At 41.3% G+C, this 23,293-nt stretch overlaps 2 protein-coding genes across 2 annotated transcripts in view; both read left to right on the forward strand.

Annotated features, from left to right (window-relative positions):
• The first annotated feature begins 5,716 nt into the window (after nt 1-5,716).
• On the forward strand, nt 5,717-8,610 carry LOC124153082. The gene is made up of 2 exons (XM_046526222.2): nt 5,717-6,393; nt 8,444-8,610. The coding sequence occupies exon 1, from the start codon at nt 5,717-5,719 to the stop codon at nt 6,362-6,364; it is 648 nt and encodes a 215-aa protein (XP_046382178.2). The 3' UTR covers nt 6,365-6,393; nt 8,444-8,610.
• Nucleotides 8,611-19,016: 10,406 nt separating this feature from the next.
• Nucleotides 19,017-23,293, forward strand: part of LOC124153078 (protein FAM149B1-like) — an 81,084-nt gene continuing 76,807 nt past the window's right edge. The window contains exon 1 of the mRNA XM_048392695.1: nt 19,017-19,430. Within this exon, the coding sequence (XP_048248652.1) occupies nt 19,381-19,430 (50 nt within the window). The 5' untranslated portion in view covers nt 19,017-19,380. The remainder of the gene's footprint in view (nt 19,431-23,293) is intronic.

Here is a 23,293-nt window from a genome sequence, read left to right on the forward strand (position 1 = left end):
GTCCCAACAATCTTTTCCAACATGACTAAACGCCGAATGTCGAGTCTGGTTGTGATATATCTCGTGTGCATGGTCCCGAGGTCAAGAAGTCCTTGTAATCAAAGCATGCGTTCTTACAATCTCTTAAATACAACATGCGGTTTCACTGCAGTGTGAAGGAATTATATGAAATGCATCTCAGGTGGTGTGTTCGCGTTATGTGTGCAAAGCTTTGGCTTACCGCGGGTTTGTAGATACTTGCTAAGATCTTTTGAACGTGATTCCTACTTGCGTTTACACATTAGACTATACCCCAGTGGCAATCTGCATCTGCAACAGATGGGATCGTTTTTTAGGCTTGATATATTCAGTGATCAGTTTCCAAATTCAAACTATCTAATTCGCCCTCCCAAAAAATGTTGCTATTTATCTTCCGGAGCAGTTGGGAATGGTTACCTGTATTCAAGCATAGCTTTACCAACGTGTCAATACCCCCTGAACCCCCGGAGAGCCGCGGACTACCGGTGTGTCAACAGAATGGGTTTGACATGAAGTTTACGTCCTGGGGTGAAACGGCCCTGTACAAATATAACTTGTGATCACATCGGGTTGTCAATATTTGACAGAATACCTTATCCTAATCCTAATCCTGACTATCATTTATAAGCAGCTGCATATCGTTAGGAAGAATATAGGTGTAACATTGCACATGGCGAGGATTGACCATGGAACAGTGTTATACGTACACAGAATATTAACTTCCATGCCACAGTTTAATCTCCTTCCGGTCGTTGCAGGCAGCAACGGCGGGCAACTATTGCCCTTCTGTCTTATAAATATGCATTTCGTAACCTGAAGCTTTGAATTATTTTGTTTGTTTTTTAGCGTACATCCTCTCAGGTGAGGTGTGATATGTCTATTTTCGTCTAACGCTCTCGTCAAGGAGGTCATCTGGACAAAGACAGACCCCAATGCCGTGTTCCACAAAATCATCTGAGGAATGATTACTTAAGACAATGTTAGGTCAAGCTACGGTTATTCTGTTCCCAAGCATGTATCTTGTTGTGTCTTCCTAGAAGACGTTTAATAGTGTGCTTTGTTCATGGTATTTCTTATAAAATCTCCAATAAACAACACTCGTTGGATAACATACACGGCCTATGTCCCTCTGCGTTGGTGTCAGTCATTGACCTTCCATAAACGAGTCTCGACCACCATGTTCCGTCTTCCATGTTTTGTACGTGTGCCCACCCGATCGCCCGTACAACACTATAGTCTTATTAGAATAATTTGTTCCAGAAAGAGGTGGAAATACTTTTTCCGGATTTTACAAATATATAGGATAAGGTATGGTACAAGTCCTCTTTGACCCGCAAGTCTGCAGAATTCGAGGAATGAGCAAAACGTTTAAGAATCGTATTTAAGATATGGGATGTGCTCACAAAGATATGAGTAAGACATATTTTGCATTTTTTTTTAATATGATAACTCAAAATGTAGGGGCAAGGCGTAAATGTGTCAAAACGGTTCTAGGGGCTTTCTAGAAGCATTTGTTTTAAAACTAGTATTTGACCAGGAGCAAGTCTATGCCCAAAACTGCTTTCCTCGGGAGATGTAGACAAGGACAGGACATACATAGGGTAAAAACTCATCTTGCCTCACGGGCGGGCATAGATTTGTTTCTGGGGGTTGGAATAATCGGCCATGTTCACTCATTGCAGCCATTCTTATATACTTCAACGCGTCAGAAGACGTCCGCCTTATGAACATGTGTGATAATCTTCAGGACAATACTTTAGTTTTCCGTCACAAGAACATTTCAGTTGGCCAAAAGGGACCCTTATTCTACCTCGTCTGTTGTTAACTGAAACGGCTGGTTGTCCATAAATGGGAATGTGTTGTGGTTCCCAAAAAGTGTTTGGCTCATTTAGAAAACAAACACACATGTATGTATTGAAGCATCATTTATTGAAGTATGTATTGCAGCATCATGTATTGAACTATGCATTAAAATGTCATATATTGAAGTATTACTGAACTATTGAAGTATGGATTGAAGCATCATATATTGAAGTATTACTGAACTATCATGTATCGAAGTATGGATTGAATCATCATGTATTGAAGTATGGATTGAATCATCATGTATTGAAGTATGTATTGAAGCGTCCTGTATCGAAGTATTAATTAAAACATCATATTTCGAAGTATGTATTGAATCATCATGTATTGAACTATGCATTGAAGCACCATATACAGAACACTAACTGTCCCATGTGTATATATATACAGTACACAATACTGTCCCATGTGTATATATACAGTACACAATACTGTCCCATGTGTATATCTACAGTACACAATACTGTCCCATGTGTATATATATAGTACACAATACTGTCCCATGTGTATATATACAGTACACTATACTGTCCCATGTGTATATCTACAGTACACAATACTGTCCCATGTGTATATATACAGTACACTATACTGTCCCATGTGTATATATACAGTACACTTTACTGTCCCATGTGTATATATATAGTACACAATACTGTCCCATGTGTATATATATACAGTACACAATACTGTCCCACGTGTATATATACAGTACACTATACTGTCTCATGTGTATATATATAGTACACAATACTGTCCCATGTGTATATATACAGTACACTATACTGTCCCATGTGTATATATACAGTACACTATACTGTCCCATGTGTATATATATAGTACACAATACTGTCCCATGTGTATACATACAGTACACAATACTGTCCCATGTGTATATATACAGTACACAATACTGTCCCATGTGTATATATACAGTACACAATACTGTCCCATGTGTATATATATAGTACACAATACTGTCCCATGTGTATATATACAGTACACTATACTGTCCCATGTGTATATATATAGTACACAATACTGTCCCATGTGTATATATAAACAGTACACAATACTGTCCCATGTGTATATATACAGTACACAATACTGTCCCATGTGTATATATATAGTACACAATACTGTCCCGTGTGTATATATACAGTACACTATACTGTCCCATGTGTATATATACAGTACACTATACTGTCCCATGTGTATATATATAGTACACAATACTGTCCCATGTGTATATATACAGTACACAATACTGTCCCATGTGTATATATACAGTACACAATACTGTCCCATGTGTATATATACAGTACACAATACTGTCCCATGTGTATATATATAGTACACAATACTGTCCCATGTGTATATATACAGTACACTATACTGTCCCATGTGTATATATACAGTACACTATACTGTCCCATGTGTATATGTACAGTACACAATACTGTCCCATGTGTATATATACAGTACACAATACTGTCCCATGTGTATATATACAGTACACTATACTGTCCCATGTGTATATATACAGTACACAATACTGTCCCATGTGTATATATACAGTACACAATACTGTCCCATGTGTATATATACAGTACACTATACTGCCCCATGTGTATATATTCAGTACACTATACTGTCCCATCTGTATATATACAGTACACAATACTGTGTCATGTGTATATATACAGTACACTATACTGTCCCATGTGTATATATACAGAACACAATACTGTCCCATGTGTATATATACAGTACACGATACTGTCCCATGTGTATATATACAGTACACTATACTGTCCCATGTGTATATATACAGTACACTATACTGTCCCATGTGTATATATACAGTACACTAAACTGTCCCATGTGTATATATACAGTACACTATACTGTCCCATGTGTATATATACAGTACACTATACTGTCCCATGTGTATATATACAGTACACTATACTGTCCCATGTGTATATATACAGTACACTATACTGTCCCATGTGTATATATACAATACACTATACTCTCCCATGTGTATATATACAGTACACAATACTGTCCCATGTGTATATATACAGTACACAATACTGTCCCATGTGTATATATACAGTACACAATACTGTCCCATGTGTATATATACAGTACACTATATTGTCCCATGTGTATATATACAGTACACTATACTGTCCCATGTGTATATATACAGTACACTATACTGTCCCATGTGTATATATACAGTACACTATACCGTCCCATGTGTATATATATATATATATACAGTACACAATACCGTCCCATGTGTATATATACAGTACACAATACTGTCCCATGTGTATATATACAATACACTATACTCTCCCATGTGTATATATACAGTACACAATACTGTCCCATGTGTATATATACAGTACACAATACTGTCCCATGTGTATATATACAGTACACAATACTGTCCCATGTGTATATATACAGTACACTATATTGTCCCATGTGTATATATACAGTACACTATACCGTCCCATGTGTATATATACAGTACACTATACTGTCCCATGTGTATATATACAGTACACTATACCGTCCCATGTGTATATATATATACAAAGTACACAATACCGTCCCATGTGTATATATACAGTACACTATACTGTACACAATACTGTCCCATGTGTATATATACAATACACTATACAGTCCCATGTGTATATATACAGTACACTTTACTGTCCCATGTGTATATATACAGTACACAATACCGTTCCATGTGTATATATACAGTACACTATACCGTCCCATGTGTATATTTACAGTACACTATACCGTCCCATGTGTATATATATATATACAGTACACTATACTGCCCCATGTGTATATGTACAGTACACAATACTGTCCCATGTGTGTATATACAGTACACTATACCGTCCCATGTGTATATATATATACAGTACACTATACCGTCCCATGTGTATATATACAGTACACTATACTGTCCCATGTGTATATATACAGTACACTATACTGTCCCATGTGTATATATACAATACACAATACTGTCCCATATGTATATATACAGTACACTATGCTTGGTCTGGGACGAGTCCAAATCTACTGCCCGGTATATCCGACCTCCTATTACCCGACCCTACCCGGGTACCCACTGCAGGTCTCAAGAGTTGGGAACAAGATGTCTGATTTGGAATTGAATCACCGCAGCCCAGGCAGTACCTATAGATACATGTATCAAACGATCTGATCATGCGAACACAGAAGCGTTATCTTTACTCAAACATATGCGAGTCAAAAGGAATGGATGTATCGTCAGAAAGAAATGCGAACATTAGCGATATGTAGTCTAACCACGGAGCTATAATGAATTTTTGTCATTAAATGATAATTAACCACGGGTCTGGGTAGTCCTGTGTGTACCCGGGTCCTACTCATGACCCACCCGACCCGACTACCCGAGTTACCCGTCCCAGCCCTACACTATACAGTAAATTGTGGAAACTATCTTGTACAGTATTCCTACACCAACTTATCTAATTTTCTCATTCACTTGTCTGTCCGCTTTACGGGTTGCGTAAATGTTGTTTTTCTTTCTTGTAATTCAGCGATTGCCATTACAAGAGTGTGAGTATGTGCGATACGCACCCTTGGACAAATAATGATAAAAAATGTAGTTTTTTGCGATATATTGTGAAAATTCTCCCCTAAACATGTTTCACTTTCAAATTAGCAACATGCTTGGGATGGGTGTCATTGTTTGCACCTGGTCTCCTATAAAAATGACTGTTGACCTGACTCAGCCAACTCAGTCGCAATGGCGTGCTCAACCCTGTTCGGAGTTTCCCTGCTGGCTTCCTTCATCGCCCTCGGTCTCGGCGTCAGCGTGACGTTGGAAGCAGAGGCGTTTGCCGGCAAGCTGGACGAGAACAGAACCATTTATAGGTCAAACGCAGGTAATGTCAGAAATGTCCTGCTCTTCATGGGTGAAAGCATTGACATGACGTTCTGTTTGGGTTCAGACGACAACGTCCTGATTGAAAACCTCTACTATTCCAACGACGGCACCGAGGACGTCTTCAGTCTGGAACTTGACGGCAAACTTATCGGAAGCGTCACTGGTTACGATAGCACCGACTTTGGCAACAATTGGAATTCCATTTCCGCGTCAGGAAAGGTTGGTGAAACTATCGATCTGGCCAGCGGGGAGCACACTCTGAGGGTCTTCGTTGAAGCCCAGGACGAAAGCAAGGACGACGGTTACGGCGTTGAGCTCGACCGCATTGTCCTGGACGTCGCGTACAACAGCGACCTGTCATGTCCCGAAAGCACAAGCGCTAACACCGACAGTCCGACCACAGTCACCGAGGAGACGTCGACGACGTATTTGAAGGAGTCATCGACGACGAATGCGGAAGATACGACTGAGGCTGAAACGACGACCGCGTCTGAAGGCGACTATTAGGAGGCACAGTGTTCGTCAGAGAGCATCAGGTAACTAATTTTATTGGTATCATAACGTATTACCTCAGTCGCTGAGGTTCCTGTCCATATGTCACCACTAATGACCGACCCGTGAAGATTCCGGGGTAGAATAGGTCTTCAGAAACCTATACTTGCCGTAAAAGGCGACTATGCTTGTCGTAAAAGGCGACTAACGGGATCGGGTGGTCAGGCTCGCTAACTTGGTTGATACATGTCATCGATCCCAATTGCGTGGATCGCTGCTCACGATGTCAATCACTGGATTGTCTGGTCCAGACTCGATTATTTTACAGACCGCCGTCATGTACCTGGAATATTGCTGAGTGCGGCGTTAAACAACAAACAAACAAACAACAAACACAAATGACCAATTCTCGTTTGTAGCCCTCAAGACGTTTTAGTCCAGTTGTTTGAATTTATACACTACATACTATACTACTCAAAATATGTTGTGAGGACTACCCGATTTTTCTCATGCCATGACATATTAACTGTAGTAATATGAAAGAATCGGTTGTCCTTTACTTATTTTGAGTAGCATAGTATTTCCTGTTGTGGTCATACTCTCTTCCATTTTCTGGATGACTTTAAATTTGGCATTTACGTTTATGTATGAATGTATGCTTTAATACGCTCCCTATATATACCACTAACCGCAACGTGGTGTAGTGCATAGGGCGTTGTACGATCCCCAGCTGCGTCAAACCAAAATACGTAAAAGGGTGGTACTTGTTGTTATCATTAGGGGGGTGAGGCGGGGGGTGGGGGCGGGGTGTGGAGGGTGTGTGTGTGTGTGTGTGTGTGTGTGTGGGGGGGGGGGGGGGGGGGGGGTTGGGGGGGTGTAACAAGGACTTGCATAATGTGTCTGAGTGGGGTATCCATGTTTAACTGATATCTCAGTGGACACTATAAAACCGGCAGAAATCTTTAACACGACGTTACACCCCATTTCAACACTCCTGACCTCACCTATACCCCTTAAGACTAGACATACACTACTCATGCTGCCGTCATGACCTTTGAACCCAAACTCACTCTGTAACGAAAAGGGGACACGGATGACCCATGCAGTCATCTTAGGCGCTGCAATTTTCGGTGCAGAGTTGCGTCCCTTGGCATTCTAGGTTCGAATCCCGGCTCGCCCCGATGATTCTAGGTTTGACGCCACCATGCTTGTGGGTTTCAAGTAGGTAACCATCACTTCGGGCTTTCCTCCAACGTAAAGCTGAGGCGCCGTGATATGGCTGGAATACTGTTAAAAGCGGCTCTAAACCCAACTCACTCACTATAACGTTCTGCAGAGTTGCGTCCCTTGGGCACACCAGAAACCTATGATTGTGGGTTCGAATCACAGTTCGCCCCGATTATGTTTCTAGGTTTGTCAGCACCATACCCGTGCTCGTGGGTTTCACCGAAGTGGTAAACGTCTGAGACCTGCATCACTTCCGGCTTTCCTACCACATTAAGCTGACACGCCGTGATATAACTGGAATAATGTTAAATGCGGCGTTAAACCCAACTTACTCACTCACTCACTCACTATAACGAATAATCCCCCATATACTCGCATTCTAACTTTCAAAGTTGCGTCCCTTGGGCACGCTAGAAACCTATGATTGTGGGTTCGAATCCCGGTTCGCCCTGATTATGTTTCTAGGTTTGTCAGCACCATACCCGTGCTCGTGGGTTTCACCGAAGTGGTAAACGTCTGAGACCTGCATCACTTCGGGCTTTCCTCCCACATTAATCTGACACGCCGTGATATAACTGGAATAATGTTAAAAGCGGCGTTAAAGCCAACTCACTCACTCTAACTTTGAAAACCACAAATTCTCATTCTATAAATTCAGCTGCCCCCTAATACACACTGCCAACGTTTAAATCGCCCTGTCCGTAACATACCCACAGTGTCAATATAGAGTTCAACACGTGTCACTATATCTATAACCTTTATACCGCCTACGCCCGCTTGTTAACGTTAAAATCCAAATTTGTTCCTTCTTTAATTTAAAATTAGAATAACTATTTCACATATTCATACGAGTTATATCTGTTTCAGAAATGCCTTGCATTGTGGTGCGACATTAATATGTACCGCGGCGTTATACAAACTGGCACTGCGGGACATCATCAGAAGCTTGATTGAGTTCGCCTCCTTAAACACAGACCAAAGAAACAATGGTGTGCCTCCGCAGGACATGGTTTCAAATAAACATCAACATAAAATGTTTTTGCTGTTATATTTGTATTTGTTTCTCTTCTGTTTATGGGGGCGGTCGGGTAGCCTAGTGGTTAAAGCGTTCGCTCGTCACGCCGAAGACCCGGTTTCGAATCCCGAAATGGGTACAATGTGTGAAGCCCATTTCTGGTGTCCCCCGCCGTGATATTGCTTGAATATTGCTAAAAGCGGCGTAAAACCATACTCACTCACTCACTCACTCACTTCTGTTTATGGGGTATTTTGTATTCATATTGTTTTTCAAATCTGCTTTAATAGCATAAAGAAATTATAAGAGGGAAAACAAATCTGAAAATTACGATTTCTTAAATTCCACACCGCGAGAAAACGTACGTGTCCCCCCACATGACATGTACAGCTTCCCGAGGTAAGGGAGATAACTGGTGATAAGAGTCCCCGAAACTGGACTTAAGAATCAGTTAACCCCCTTGCCTCGGGAAGATGAAAAACATGAGACTGGTTCCCGTTCGTTCCTGCGACAGACAGGGACAGACTTCCATTGGAAGGCAGAGCAAGAGCAGGGACACCAAGCGGATGATCTGGGAACCAGTCTAATGAACTATGTACAGTACAATCCATTCGAAGTGCCAGATAGGCAACTTTAACTTCATCAACACGGAAAATATGGCTAGATCTACACATTCAGAAAACCAATCTCCGATGTCGTTTTTCATTTTTATTGGTTTCCTGCCAACCAACCTTGGTTTCTGGGCCCCCTCCGTGGCCTATCGGATAGAGCGTCTGCCTGGAGAGTGGAAGGTCGGGGGTTCGATTCCCGGCCGCGTCATACCAAAATACGAAAAAAATATGGTACTTGTTACCCTATCTGGCCCTCGGCATTTAGGGGTTAAAACCAGGACTGGTCGGCTCATGCATTGGTAGATATTGGTCGACTGGTATTCATGTTAAACTGACGCATGGTATCTCAGTGGGCTAGCACTATCAAATCGGCATTAGTTCGAACTAGTACAAGCAACCACACACACACACACACACACACACACACACACACACACACACACACACACGTCGTTATATAAGTGCAATAATCTTGAAACCCCATTTCAACTCACCTTACCTCACCTCACAAGGGTGTGTCACTACAAACTCCGTACATCAAGACTGTCTGGTCTTATAGATGGGTGTGCACAGGTGGCAGAGTGGTCAGGACGTCGCGATGATGTATGGTAGCGAATGCGAATTCATGATTCTTTCGGATATGGAGACGGCCTCCGTGTTCTAGAGGTAGAGCGTCCACCCGGAGAGCGGAAGGTCCGGGGTCCGGCCGCGTCATACCAAAAGTCGTTGAAAGATGGTACTTGTTGTTACCCTTGCATTAAGGGGCTAAAACAAGGACTGGTCGGCTCGGAGTCAGTACACTGTGTCTGAGTAGGGTATTCATGTTAAACTGCGGCATGGTATCTCAGTGTGCTAGCACTATAAATCGCCATCAGTCACGACTAGTACAAGCAGCCACACACGCACGCACGCACGCACGCACACACACACGCACGCACACACACACGTGCATGCACGTCGCTATATAAGTACAATAATCTTGAAGGCGACGTTAAACCAAATTTCACCTCACCTCGTACTGTTATGGGTTTTTTTTGTTTTATTGTTTATAAAAAGAAGTACCCGTCACATAAAATTGGCTCCCGCCCGGAGTAGCAGAAAGCCCATGACATATATATATCACAACTTATCAGTACATCTTTTTAACGGACATGACATACTTCTCACTCACATATTCACTCTAGTAATACAAATACACTGCATATATCCAGTATGCATAAACTATGAAAGTTTATACATCATATTGCAGTACGGGAAAGTACATGGTCTCTAACATTAATGTCTTAAGTATAAAACTAAAATTAAAATAAAAGCTGCACCTCATTTTCGAAAAGTTTAAGATACAGCATCCAAGCTTCAAAGAATTTCTGCTGATTACCTGTCTTGAAAATAATATCTTTTTCAATCCTAGTAACGTTTTGATAACGTTTGTAATTTGATTGGTCAAAATCCAATTTTAAATATATATTTTCTTTAGCCCGGCAGTTGTATATAGGTAAACCCATCAACGATTACCCATTGTATTACTGGGACAATTAGAATAAACACTATGATTCACTGGATAACCGAGGACCACGTGTTTGCAGACGAGTTTTACTTTGTTTTATATTTGTTTGTTTAACGTCGCACTCAGAAATTTTCCAGCTTGCAGATTAAAAGTACATTGAAAGAACACATTTTCTACATGTTTTACTTCTGAAAATGATTTAGTAAAATTATATTGATTGTTGCGGTTGGTTGTTTATCTTGTAAAACTGGATCTTTCCAATGTTATCTTTTTTTGTTTGTTTTGTTTAAAGGGGCACGGATCTAAAGCAATTCCCCAGGACTGGTTGTTGCCTTTGTTATTGTTTTTCCCCGTGAGTACCCGGATGATATAGCAGAAACCTAGACTAGTTCGCAACCTGTGCTGCGCAATTCGTAAGCGCATTTTTCACTTTTATTGATAGTATAAGGGCGTATGGTCACATTGATCAACAAAATGAAATACAGTTTTGGAAATAATAAGGAAATGTAGGTATCTTTGTGGGTAGCATCGGTAATGGTGACAAAGTTTTGATAAGTCACTTGCTTGGTAATTGTGCGATTTTCGTTTACACTATTTTGACTTGCAACACAAAGTAAATATTTCTCCTGAGGAGGAGGAGGAAGGAGGAGGAGGAGGAAGGAGGAGGAGGTGGGTTCTTTGTTTTGGTTTGAGGGTAGTCAAAGCAATGGATGAAAGCGTTCTTTCGGGAGAGATGGGTGGCCCTGAAAAGGGCCGTTTTGGAGAAGAAGAAGATTACTTCTTCACCCGAATACACGCAGTGGTGCAAAGGCGCGGATGGCCTGCCACCTGTCTCCTGACAGGACACTTACTGGTGTTGCTTAAATGCCTCAAGTAAGTGTCCTTCAGGACGGTGTGACAAAAGACACACTGGAATGTGCCATCACGTGCCCTCGTCCCATGCGCATAGACTGGCAGGCAGCCATGGCAGAGGCTACATATTGCCATGGAGGAAGCGATGGCAATGCTGGTACTGCTTCTGTCTCCATGTTTCGCTGACACTCTTTGCACAGCGGCAAAGGGTGTGCAACTGAAACTATCTCCAAGTCCCAATTTTCTGAGGTGATTGGCATTCTCGATGCGATGATGATCTCATAGAATGCAGTGTGTGAGTGAGTGAGTCACTAGGAGATTTAACGTGCGCTTTCCGACTAATAGCGTATTTCGCACACGGGGAAGCACTTTATACTATTGGGAGAAAAAAAGCGTAATGAATAAATAAAGAAGTGCGACCCAAAAAAATGTAACTTTTACAGATCTAATCTAATAAAGCTGCGGGGGGAGGGGGTTTGGCTGGGAGGGTGTGGGTGGTAAAAAAAGTACTCAATAATATGGAAAAGTTTGGGCGTGGGTTGGGAGGGAGGGGGTCAAGCGTGGGAAGGCACGGCGTCGGCGGGCGAGCATGGTGCTTAGCGACGAGATCCTCCCAGGAGTCTCTTCGCAAGGGCCTCATCCTTGGGGTTGGGCGACTTGAAGAGGTTCTTGGTGAGGAGGGCGGCTGAGTGGGCGACGAAGTGCTTGTTTGTCTTGATGTCGCAGTCCATGAGAAAGTGGGAGAGATCTTGATAGTTGAAGATCTCGTGTTCGAAACTCGTGTTAGTAGTGCGGCTCTGAGGCTGGAATCCTGGACCTGGACCGGGGTGGTCTGGGTCTGGACGTCACTAAGAGAGGGGGGCTCTGGTTGACTGGTCTGGATTCCGCTGTCACTCATGGTGGGCGACTGGGTCTGGCATTCCGTGGACACAGTGGTGGGAGGTGGGCGGGAGGCAGGTTCGGGTGAGGGGATTTCTCTCCTCTTCCTCTTCTTTCTCCCGTGGCCGGTGCCCTCGGGTGAGCGGAAGGGCTCCTCCCCTCTGGATTCGAGGGGAACGAGGTCCAACGCAGCTACCGGGGGTGGCGGGGTGGTGGGGAGGGAAGTCTCTATCTCCATGTCTAGTACTGGAGGAGGGATCTTCTTAACCCGTGGGGGCCCCTTCTTCTGCGCCGGACGGGGAGCAGGAGGTTTAGGGGCTTTGACCAAGGTCGAAGGAGATGGAGAGCGTGGAGGTGTTGGACTTATAGGAAGTCCTGAGGGAGTAGTCCCCAACCCGGTAGGCCAGCAGGGGCTCCAGGGTGGAGACAAGCTCCCTCGGTAACGACATTGAGAGGTCTCTCATTGTCAGCTTGGTGGTTTGGAGAGCTTGGGAGGACGTGTGCGCGGGGCGAGAGTCCAAGCCAAGATGATGCAGTGTGTGGGTTCGCTCTTGTTTTATAGGAGAGGCACTGAACCCCTGCTTCCTGATTGATTCAAAACGCAGCGCACCGATTGGTTAGTTCCGGCGCCTGGTCTGCTCCTCGGTTTTCCAAACTGGGCCGACCCTAGTGTTTCTTTTCCAAAGGAAATGGATTTTACCATGGGAAAGAAAGCACAACCCCGGTTCGACCAATCAGAGCCCAGCACTGGCTGAGCGCCGCCTTTGATTGGTCCAAAACCCAAGCCTCTGATTAGTCAGATTTCGATTCTGTTCTTTTGGGTAGTCATGTTTTTTAGGTAGACGGTCGTCTGAATTCTAAGGGTGGACCGTCATGGGCAGACATGAACGTGATGTGGGAATGCCTACGTGATGTACTTTGTGTCTCCCCATACAAAACGTGATGTCACGCGTGACTACAAACATACGTTTATCAATATGATTATGACGTTGTCACTCGCTCATCCACACCGAAGTGTTGGCACTCGTGTATGTTTACATGCCTACTGTCACGCGTGTCTCCATGCAAACGTGATGTACTTCGTGACTACAAACAGACGTTTATAAATATTATTATTATTTATAATATTTATATGGATAAGGAGAGCGAGAGAGAGAGAGAGAGAGAGAGAGAGAGAGAGAGAGAGAGAGACATGCGTGACGTTGTCACTCGTTCATCCACGTCGAGGTGTTGGCACATGTGTATGCCTACGTGTGTACTGTTACTCGTGTTTCCATGCAAACGTGATGTACTTCATGTTTCTATGTAAACGTGGTGTCACGCGTGTCTCCATGCAAACGTGGTGTCACACGTCATACATACAAACATATATAGAGGCGTGGTGTCACTCGTAGGCGTGTCCCTCAAAGAGGACTGGGGGAGGGTGTGGGTTCTTTGTTTTGGTTTGAGGGTAGTCAAAGCAAGGATGAAAGCGTTCTTTCGGGAGAGATGGGTTGCCCTGAAAAGGGCCGTTGGAAACAAGCTGGACGAGGCTTGTCTCTGTTTTACATTACTTTCCTTGATCTCGATACTAGATAATAATACGGACCACTTACCCATGTAAGACTGACTGTACATCCCTGTAAGGCTGACTTTACATCCATATTGATTTAAACATAATTATAAAACTGATTGATCACTGATGTACGACTGACAGAAGGCTCAGGTAATACTGTCGGTAACCTTCTACGGTTGAATTAACTTACATCAACTGACTGTACAACCTTTGATACTGACTGTACATCCCTTAAGACTGACTGTACACACATTTAAGGCTGACTGTACATCCATGTTAGACTGACTGCACAACCCCGTAAGACTGACTGTACATCCCCGTAAAGCTGACTGTACACCCCTTAAGACTGACTATACACCCCTTGTAAGACTGACTGTACACCCCTGTAAGACTGAGTGTACAACCCTGTAAGACTGATTGTACACCACTATAAGACTGACTGTAAAACTCTGTAAGACTGACTGTACAGTCCTTAAGAATGATTGTACAGTCCTTAAGAATGTTTGTATAACCCCGTAAGATTGGCTGTACAACCCTGTAAAAATGACTGTACAAACCTGTAAGACTGACTGTACAGTCCTTAAGAATGATTGTACAGTCCTTAAGAATGTTTGTATAACCCCGTCAGACTGGCTGTACAACCCCGTAAAAATGACTGTACAACCCTGTAAGACTGACTGTACACCACTGTAAGACTGAGTGTACAACCCTGTAAGACTAAGTGTACACCACTGTAAGATTGACTGTATAGTCCTAAAGACTGATTGTACAACCCCGTAAGACTGGCTGTAAAACCACGTAAAACTGACTGTACAACTCTGTAAGAGTAACTGTACACCCATTTAACCGCCACCACCACCACCTCCATAAGTGCACAACCCTCTAGAGTGAATGTACACCCCTGAAATATTCACTGTGCACCCATGTAAGACTGAGTTACAACCCTGTAAGACTAAGTGTACACCACTGTAAGATTGACTGTACAACCCTTAAGACTGACTGTACACCCCATGTAAGACTGAGTGTACAACACTGTAAGACTAAGTGTACACCACTGTAAGATTGACTGTACAACACTGCAAGACTAAGTGTACACCACTGTAAGATTGACTGTACAACCCTGCAAGACTAAGTGTACACCACTGTAAGATTGACTGTACACCCCTGTAAGACTGACTGTACAACTCCTTTAGATTGACTCTGTCACTGAACGTCCCCAACGGCAAGTGTATGGGATGTGTGTGTGGTGTGTATGTATGTGTAGTGTGTGTGTTTGTGTGTGTGTGTATGTGTGTGGGTGGCGTTTGTGTGTGTGATGTGTGTATGTGTGGTGTGTGCGTGTGTAATGTGTGTGCATGTATGTATATGGTGTGTGTGTGTGTGTACACGAGTGGCATCACGTTTGCATGGAGACACGAGTCAAACACCACGTATGTCTATCGATCTCTCTCTATCCTTATCCATATAAATATACTACTCAAAAGAAGTTAAGGATCAGCAGATTTTTTTCAAATTACTATTGTAAATCTGTAATGGCATGAGAGATCTACTATAGTAATAGAAAAGAACTGGGTGATCCTTAAGTTCTTTTGAGTAGTATATGATAAATAATCATATTCATAAACGTCTGTTTGAAGACACGTGTGACACCACGTTTGCATGGAGACACGCGTGACATCAAGTTTGCATAGAGACATAATTTTTATTAACTTGGTATTTATATAGCGCTAGTTTCCAGACTGACTGCTCAAAAGCGTTCTTGAAGCTCGCACAGTTGGTATGGCCGTATATATTTTGCTGAACAAGTGTGTCTTCAGATATATTTTGAAACTGTTAAGTTCACTGAGCATTCTGAGTTCTTTGGGCAGGGCGTTCCAAAGAAGAGGACCAGCCCTCGCAAAGCAGCGATCCCCGTAGGAGATTGTTCTTGATGGTGGCACTTCAAGCAACGATTGATCACAAGATCGCAGGGTTCTTGTTGGCTGGTATTGTATGATGAGATCATCCAGGTAGCTTGGGGCAAGACATGAAGTACATCACGTTTGCATGGAAACACGCGTATACAGTACACATGTAGGCATACACGTGTGCTAACACCTCGGCGTGGATGAACGAGTGACAACGTCACGCATGTCTATCGATCTCTCTCTCTCTCTATCCTTATCCATATAAATATTATAAATAATAATAATATTTATAAACGTCTGTTTGTAGTCACGAAGTACATCATGTTTGCATGGAAACACGCGTGACAGTAGGCATGTAAACATACACGAGTGCCAACACTTCGGTGTGGATGGGCGAGTGACAACGTCATAATCATATTGATAAACGTATGTTTGTAGTCACGCGTGACATCACGTTTTGCATGGGGAGACACAAAGTACATCACGTAGGCATTTCCACATCACGTTCATGTCTGCCCATGACGGTCCACCTTTAGAATTCAGACGACCGTCCACCTAAAAAACATGACTACCCAAAAGAACAGGATCGAAATCTGACGAATCAGAGGCCGCGCTCAGCCAGTGCTGGGCTCTGATTGGTCGAACCGGGGTTGCGCTTTCTCCCCCTTGGTAAAGGGGGGGGGGGCAATGACTGACAATGAACAGTTTTCAATGCCTTTGTACAACGACCATATGTGACTATCGATCTCCAAAGTTTCATATTTGTATCTATGATATTAAACTATATATATCGACTTTATTAGGTACAATAAATTTACTAAAAATCTACCTGTGCGTTTCTTTTTTTTGAAGAGTATATTTACGTCTTTGCTTTTACATATACGTCCAATAGTTCAGTATTTATATCACTTTGTGCAATTACGTGTACGTAAAATATTTTTTTAATCAAGGCAAGACCTTTAGAATTAAATGGTGATCATGGAAGCCATGACAACGGGACCCACGGAAGACAAAGACCATGCATGGCGCTACGACTGCATTAACATCGATTTATACTATGGTCATAGCGCTAAGATCGCTTCCTGAAGCGGGGCCCAAAAGAAATGAATATCTTAACAGTCATGTTTTGCATTACAGGAAAACATATTATATTATCAAATTTTTATTTTTGTTCCGACTATAGTGAAGCAAATGTCAGGCGCAACGCCTAGTTATGTCTAGTTTCACGTGGGTTCCTGAATCCGCCTTGAACAAAATAGACCTGGGTGTCGGTGTGTTGGCGAACGAGTTCAGTAGCTGTTTGAATCGGGCGTAAAATATGACAAAAACGGTGTTAAACAGTCTTTTGTGAACAAGCATCGAAGTTCCTTCTTGTGTTTACTCTTACTTTGTTTGTTTGAATGTTGTTTAACGCCCCACTCAGCAATATTACAGCTAAATGCTGGCGGTCTGTAAATATTCAAGTCTGGACCGACTATGCTTGTCGAAAGAGGCGACTTACAGGATTGGGTGGTCAGGCTCGCTGACTTGGGTGATGCATGTCATCGTATCCCAAATGCGTAGATCGATGCTAATAATGCCAATCACTGGATTGTCTGATCCAGCCTCGGTTATTGACAGACCGCCGTCACATAGCTGTGATATTGCTGAGTGCGGCGTTAAACAACAATTGAACAAACAAACATACACATAAAATGTGTTTAAAGGGTTGATTTCAGGGGTTTTCAGGCAGTTTACTTACTAATATCTGAACACGTGCAAGTCTTTCTTTGGCGGATTTTCGAAGGAGATATGTTTAAAACAGTACCGATATTTGGTAAAACATCATCTTTGGTTACGTGATGTTTTTATGTTCAGTGTAAATCTGCCTCTTTCGCCCATTTTAAACAAATTATGTATTTGGTCATCTAAGGTCCAAAACCTTAAAGGTCTTTTAGCTTTAAACAGAAAGTCATGTGTCACCTGGCAATGTCTGATAATGTGTCTGCCTATATGTGAAACCTTTCAGCAACTTTAATATTTTACGTTTCCAATTGGTCAAAAAGGGCTCATAAGCTAAGACAGAGACCTAGCTTTCTCCTTTAAAGAGTAACGCGTAGGCAGAAATCATATAAAGCTGTCTGGCAATCTATGGGTAAAGTAATGCAGCAATGCTTGGGGTTTTCGTACTTAAGTGGATAAGCCTGCATATATGTGAACTTACAAAGAAGGCGTTATTGGGGACATTCGTCTGTGTTTGCCAGTAGCACATAAATTATTTTCTCCACAATGAATAAATACACATAAAATCTAGCTTCAGGCGTTTGAGAATACACGATTTCGCCATTAGTTGGACACCTATGGTATAACCAACAGTACACATTCGCATACGCATTATATCTGAAGACTGTGCAAATACTGGTTATGAAAAGGTGCAAGAAAAAAAGAAGAAGAAAAAAAACTACTTTAAGAAAAAAAAGAACCCCAATCATGTATACCTATATATTTTTGTTTGGTTCCATAACTATAAGAATGATCCGTCGTTGACATAAAAACGAATATTTTAATAATTCAATATACAGTTTCATTATTCAAAACGAATGCATTAACGGTACTGCGCAAGCGATCTTTCTGGCTCGTGTTGGTATAGATCTAGATGTATGTTGAAAATTTATGTCCAAATATTTCGGTACTGTATTTTACTTTTCGAATGTTTCTTTATTCGTATTTCACATACATACGATAAACATGATTCTATATTACTTGAAATGTGTACGGTTCGATGAATATGTGTTATGCACATTCCTTTATAGATCTATTGATGTAATGCGGTGAACATAGATTTTTTTGCAGTATTTTAGTTGATATTCAATGTGTTATTGAACATAATTCTATCAAGTGAGCCATGTATTTATTCCGTGAAAAACAGTATTAATCGTTAGCTCTGGTGGCAAGGGAAAGCAATGTCTCGAACCGCTGCAGAAAGCGTTTATTGATTAGATATTCCTTCAATGGTTGAAAAAAAATGAAATCGAAAGTTGTATACAACGTTTCCAAGCAACAACCTAAATTTCACTCCGCTGTAAGGAGCTCCATTATTGGCGCATGCTCAGTCACTAGGAATGCAGACTTCTGGGATAGATTTCCGCCATGTTTGTTTGCATTCGAGCGAAGTGCTCTTGAAAAGCCCATTGATAACATCAAGGACATTGTTATCACAGATATATACAACCAAAGAATGCTACAGCGAAAGATAGTTGGCACGAATTGCTTTCCCGTAACTGCCAGTTATGCATATACGAAGGACCCTTTGTATTTCTCAAATTTAAACGGGCTGACACTACTCGTTTGAGTTGAAATCGACTTCATAACGTGACTTTGAATCTATGAACAATGAAGTGATGACAACATATATAAAGAGGCTAGAGAGAATCATACGAAGATGTACTTGAACTGTTGTCCCGAAGACGTAAACCAACTGACAGATCCAGTGTAGATAATGTCAAAATACGTTAGGAAAGCAGTCCCTTTCGATCAACGACTTGCAGTGTAAGTTGTGGTGTGATCTGTTTTGCTTTTCGTTCACTTGCTAATATTAGTAATGTACAGACACTCACAGCACAATACATACAGTATGGTTGTTGTGTGTTTGTAGAAAGAATGACAAAATAGAGTAAGCAGCAAAATCATCACATACAAACTCCTGTGGTAGATACACTCCTTAATGAAAAATTATCATATGAAACATGCCAACAGTTCCAACATGAACTCTCTTTCCAGTCACCACGCAATCATTGTATTCACATTCATAAGTTTTAGTATCATTTACGCAGATGATATATCTTTTGGAGTCTGACCATGCTTCCATGTTCAAGTCAGTACTAGAAGTTGACAAAAACTTGTTTTGGAGAATCAATTCATGTGGCATATCAGCACATGAATACACATTTTATTTATTAGACAGGGTTACGTAATTACTTTCGGTATGGGGTATGAAATTTTGGGCAATGAAATCGTTTGTGTTATGAAAATACTGTATCCCTAAGTTCAGTGCATCAGAACTTGTTGTAAGACATGTTGTACATCCACAGTATGAATATATCCTCATGATCTTGTCACTGTTAAAAGTAAAGTGAATGTCAATTTTCACAGATACATTGAGTAAATTTCCGATAGAGAAAACTTATTATATTTGTAGAAAGTATATAGATCTAAATGTCTAAGTGAATGGGCTGGAATCACATGCTTTGTAATCGGCTTCCATTACAAACCTATTTCAGTGTATTTGGGGGTATGGGCGTCATGCAATAAAAAATCCAAGGCAGACTCTACTCTAGTCACGATTGTTAAAAGCCGTAAGAAGCGGCTAACGGGAGCGGGTGGTCAGGCTCACTGACTTGGTTGATGCATGTCATTGATTCCAATTGCGTGTATTGATGCTCATGCTGTCAATCACTGGATTGTCTGTTCCAGTCTCAATTTATACAGATAAACAACAAACCAACGAGCCCTCAATGGTGGAATTTAAATGCATTTAAATTTAGGGTACGATTTCCCTGTCATTTTCTATTGTCTGTTTTAGACTATTTCCATTTTCTTGAAATTGGATAATAATATTAATAAAGCTATTTCATCATGTTAAACATTGATTAAGAATTAAACTGGATGTAATAGTAATCTAATCTCTGAGGCCTAAAAAAGTATATACAATGTTTGATGATGGATAAAACTAAAAGTGAAACAAGCAGGAAATGGTTATTTAAAGGTGAGTATTTGATACAGGTATGATTGGCAATATTACTTGCATCATTTCTTGCGTTAGATACCAGAACCACACTCATTTCATTTCAATTGGTATTGCATGGGAGTGGGATTAGTATTTTTTTTATTACTTGCTGTTAATAACTTTTTTTAAATTTGTTACTGTTGTGTGTCATTTTCGTGATCCACAGCATGAATCAGTTGAGTTTAAGAGAGTAATAAAGAATAAAAGTTGACACATATTAATTTAATCCCATACAACAGCCTATCTTTAGAATTCAGTGGTCCGTTCCACAAAGCTATTGTGGCGCTAAGGTGATCATAACTCCCATACTGTAACATAGACTTATGATTGTCATTGCGCTGTGATCGCTTTATGGAACGGGGCTCTGCACCACAAAGTTTCCAAATATGTCAAAATACCCTATGACATAATTTGTGAAATTGTGTTGCAAGATACATCAGTGAAACAATGCCATGTGGCATCAGCTTAGCAACATCGAGTTTTTATAATCTCCTCTCAGTGATCCATCATCTCTACACACAATGTCATTGAATAAGCCCAGGGATGTTAGGAGTTTTCAGTATTTGTCAGTGAAACTAGTACCTGCAGTAATAAGCACCTGCTTTGGTATCAAACATTGTAATACCAGCTTATTGTTATTAAACAGTGTGATCTTCAATGAGTAATAACAGTGAATATCTCAAAACAGATGATATGTAGGAATGGAATGTTTGAAGGAACAGGGGTCGCATTTTCACATGTATAAAACCGGTATAAGCCCGGACAAGTGTCCTCACACATGCACGCATGCAAGTCACTATATAAGTGCAATAATTACTTTAAATTTTATCTCGCATGATGCAGAAATCCAGCATTATCAGAGTTTAACACATAGTCACATGCACTGGCCAGCTAGACAAATACAAGTGAAATGTGATCCTGGACACCCTTTTTGGGTTTCTATGGGCCTAGATTGCTAGTGCTGTGCAAGGGGACCATGCACTAAGCTAAAAACTGTCATTACTGAGACTGGCGAAGATCCAGAGTAAAATCTTCAACAACCCATGCTTGCCGTAAAAGGTGGCTCTGCTTGTTGTATGAGGTGACTAACAGGATTGGGTGGTCAGACTCACTGACTTGGTTGATGCATGTCATCGTATCCCAATTACGTTGATCGATGCTCATAACGTTAATCACTGGATTGTCTGGTCCAGCCTCGATTTATACAGACCCCCCGTCATATAGCTTGAATATTGCAGACTACGGCATTAAACAACAACAAAAACAAAAATTCAATGTATGATGTTTATGTCTGAATATGAAGTCAACATTTTGATGATTAGTTGTGAGCGACACTGTTGACTGTAAACAAAGTGAAAGGTAAAGGCTGTCTGTGTACCTTGTTTCCTTATCAACTATACTGGTACGTCTAGTACCAGAAAAATGCCAGAGGCTGTGGTTCCGTGTCTCAAGTGTAATGAAAGCTATTTAGGGAGGGGTTCTCTCACACCTAACAAACGAAGAGGAATAAGCCCATGTGTTTACTAACCCACTAAGACCTACCTGTAACCCATTTTCCCCTACCTGTAACCCATTTAGCAATCCCTCACAAGAGATTATAGAGTCCCATAAGGAGAACCAAGTCCTCCAAAGATTATAGATTAATGTCCTTTCAGTTACTGAATAAACCCTTTCTGGCGTATTTGAGTTAAATGTCAGTGTTTTTAGTATCCTTATTCCCGAATGCCATGCCAGCTTTGAGGCACTGATTAGCTTAAAGAGCACACATAGAAGTGATGTTTTTAACATGAATACCTTATCATGCTTATGATGCGTTAGAAATTGGCACTCATCCTGTAGTCCCTGCCAAACTGCCCAATAGTTAAGGCATCATAAGAACTAGTAGCAATTTTCTCTTTTAAGGGCTTTGTTATCATTATAAGGACTTGTGGACTAAAACTGTTAGTTTCTATCGCTGTGATGATGTGTATATGAAGTCAGTGATAAGTAGATTTGCAAAAGTAAATTGGAAAATGCTGACCTTATGAACACGATGAACTCAGGTGTCCAACAGTCTACGTACAGCTCTTTATTGTCAAGCTCATGGTGAAATGACGTTCACTGTTTGAAAGTGGAAAAGTGTACTTTAATGAAAAAAGGCACACATTAACAGGGTTGACTTGGAATTTTCTGACATGGGCCGTTTATGTGAATTGTTTTAAATATTCCAGAGGTACGCCCATACAGCACATTGTTAAAATGCCCCGTTGTATTTGAAAATGTGGGCCTTTTTCAAATTTATGGGCTAAAAGCACAAGGTCCCACCCTAGAATTACCCTTGCATTAACAGCTTTAAGATTTCCCTGTGAAACACTTGATAAAACTACCTTCATTGAAGTGTTGTAAGGTAGTTGTGAAATGGCTTGCTGTTTGCTTGTTTTTCAACCTCTGCCCTGACTTCTATACCATTCAATCAACACATGATCAAAGTGTGTCCAAACAATTTTTGATTTAACAAACACAATTAGTTGTTTGATTTGTTTGTTATTCATACATTACACATTTTTTATTTGACGCTGGGATATGGGAGTGTGGGTCAAAGGGGTACAATGCATGACATATAGTAGATGGTCGTAAAACTGTTACA

This window comes from Haliotis rufescens, unplaced genomic scaffold (assembly GCF_023055435.1).
Source record: "Haliotis rufescens isolate VD_foot unplaced genomic scaffold, xgHalRufe1.0.p SCAF_11, whole genome shotgun sequence".
Classification (NCBI taxonomy): Eukaryota; Metazoa; Mollusca; class Gastropoda; order Lepetellida; family Haliotidae; genus Haliotis; species Haliotis rufescens.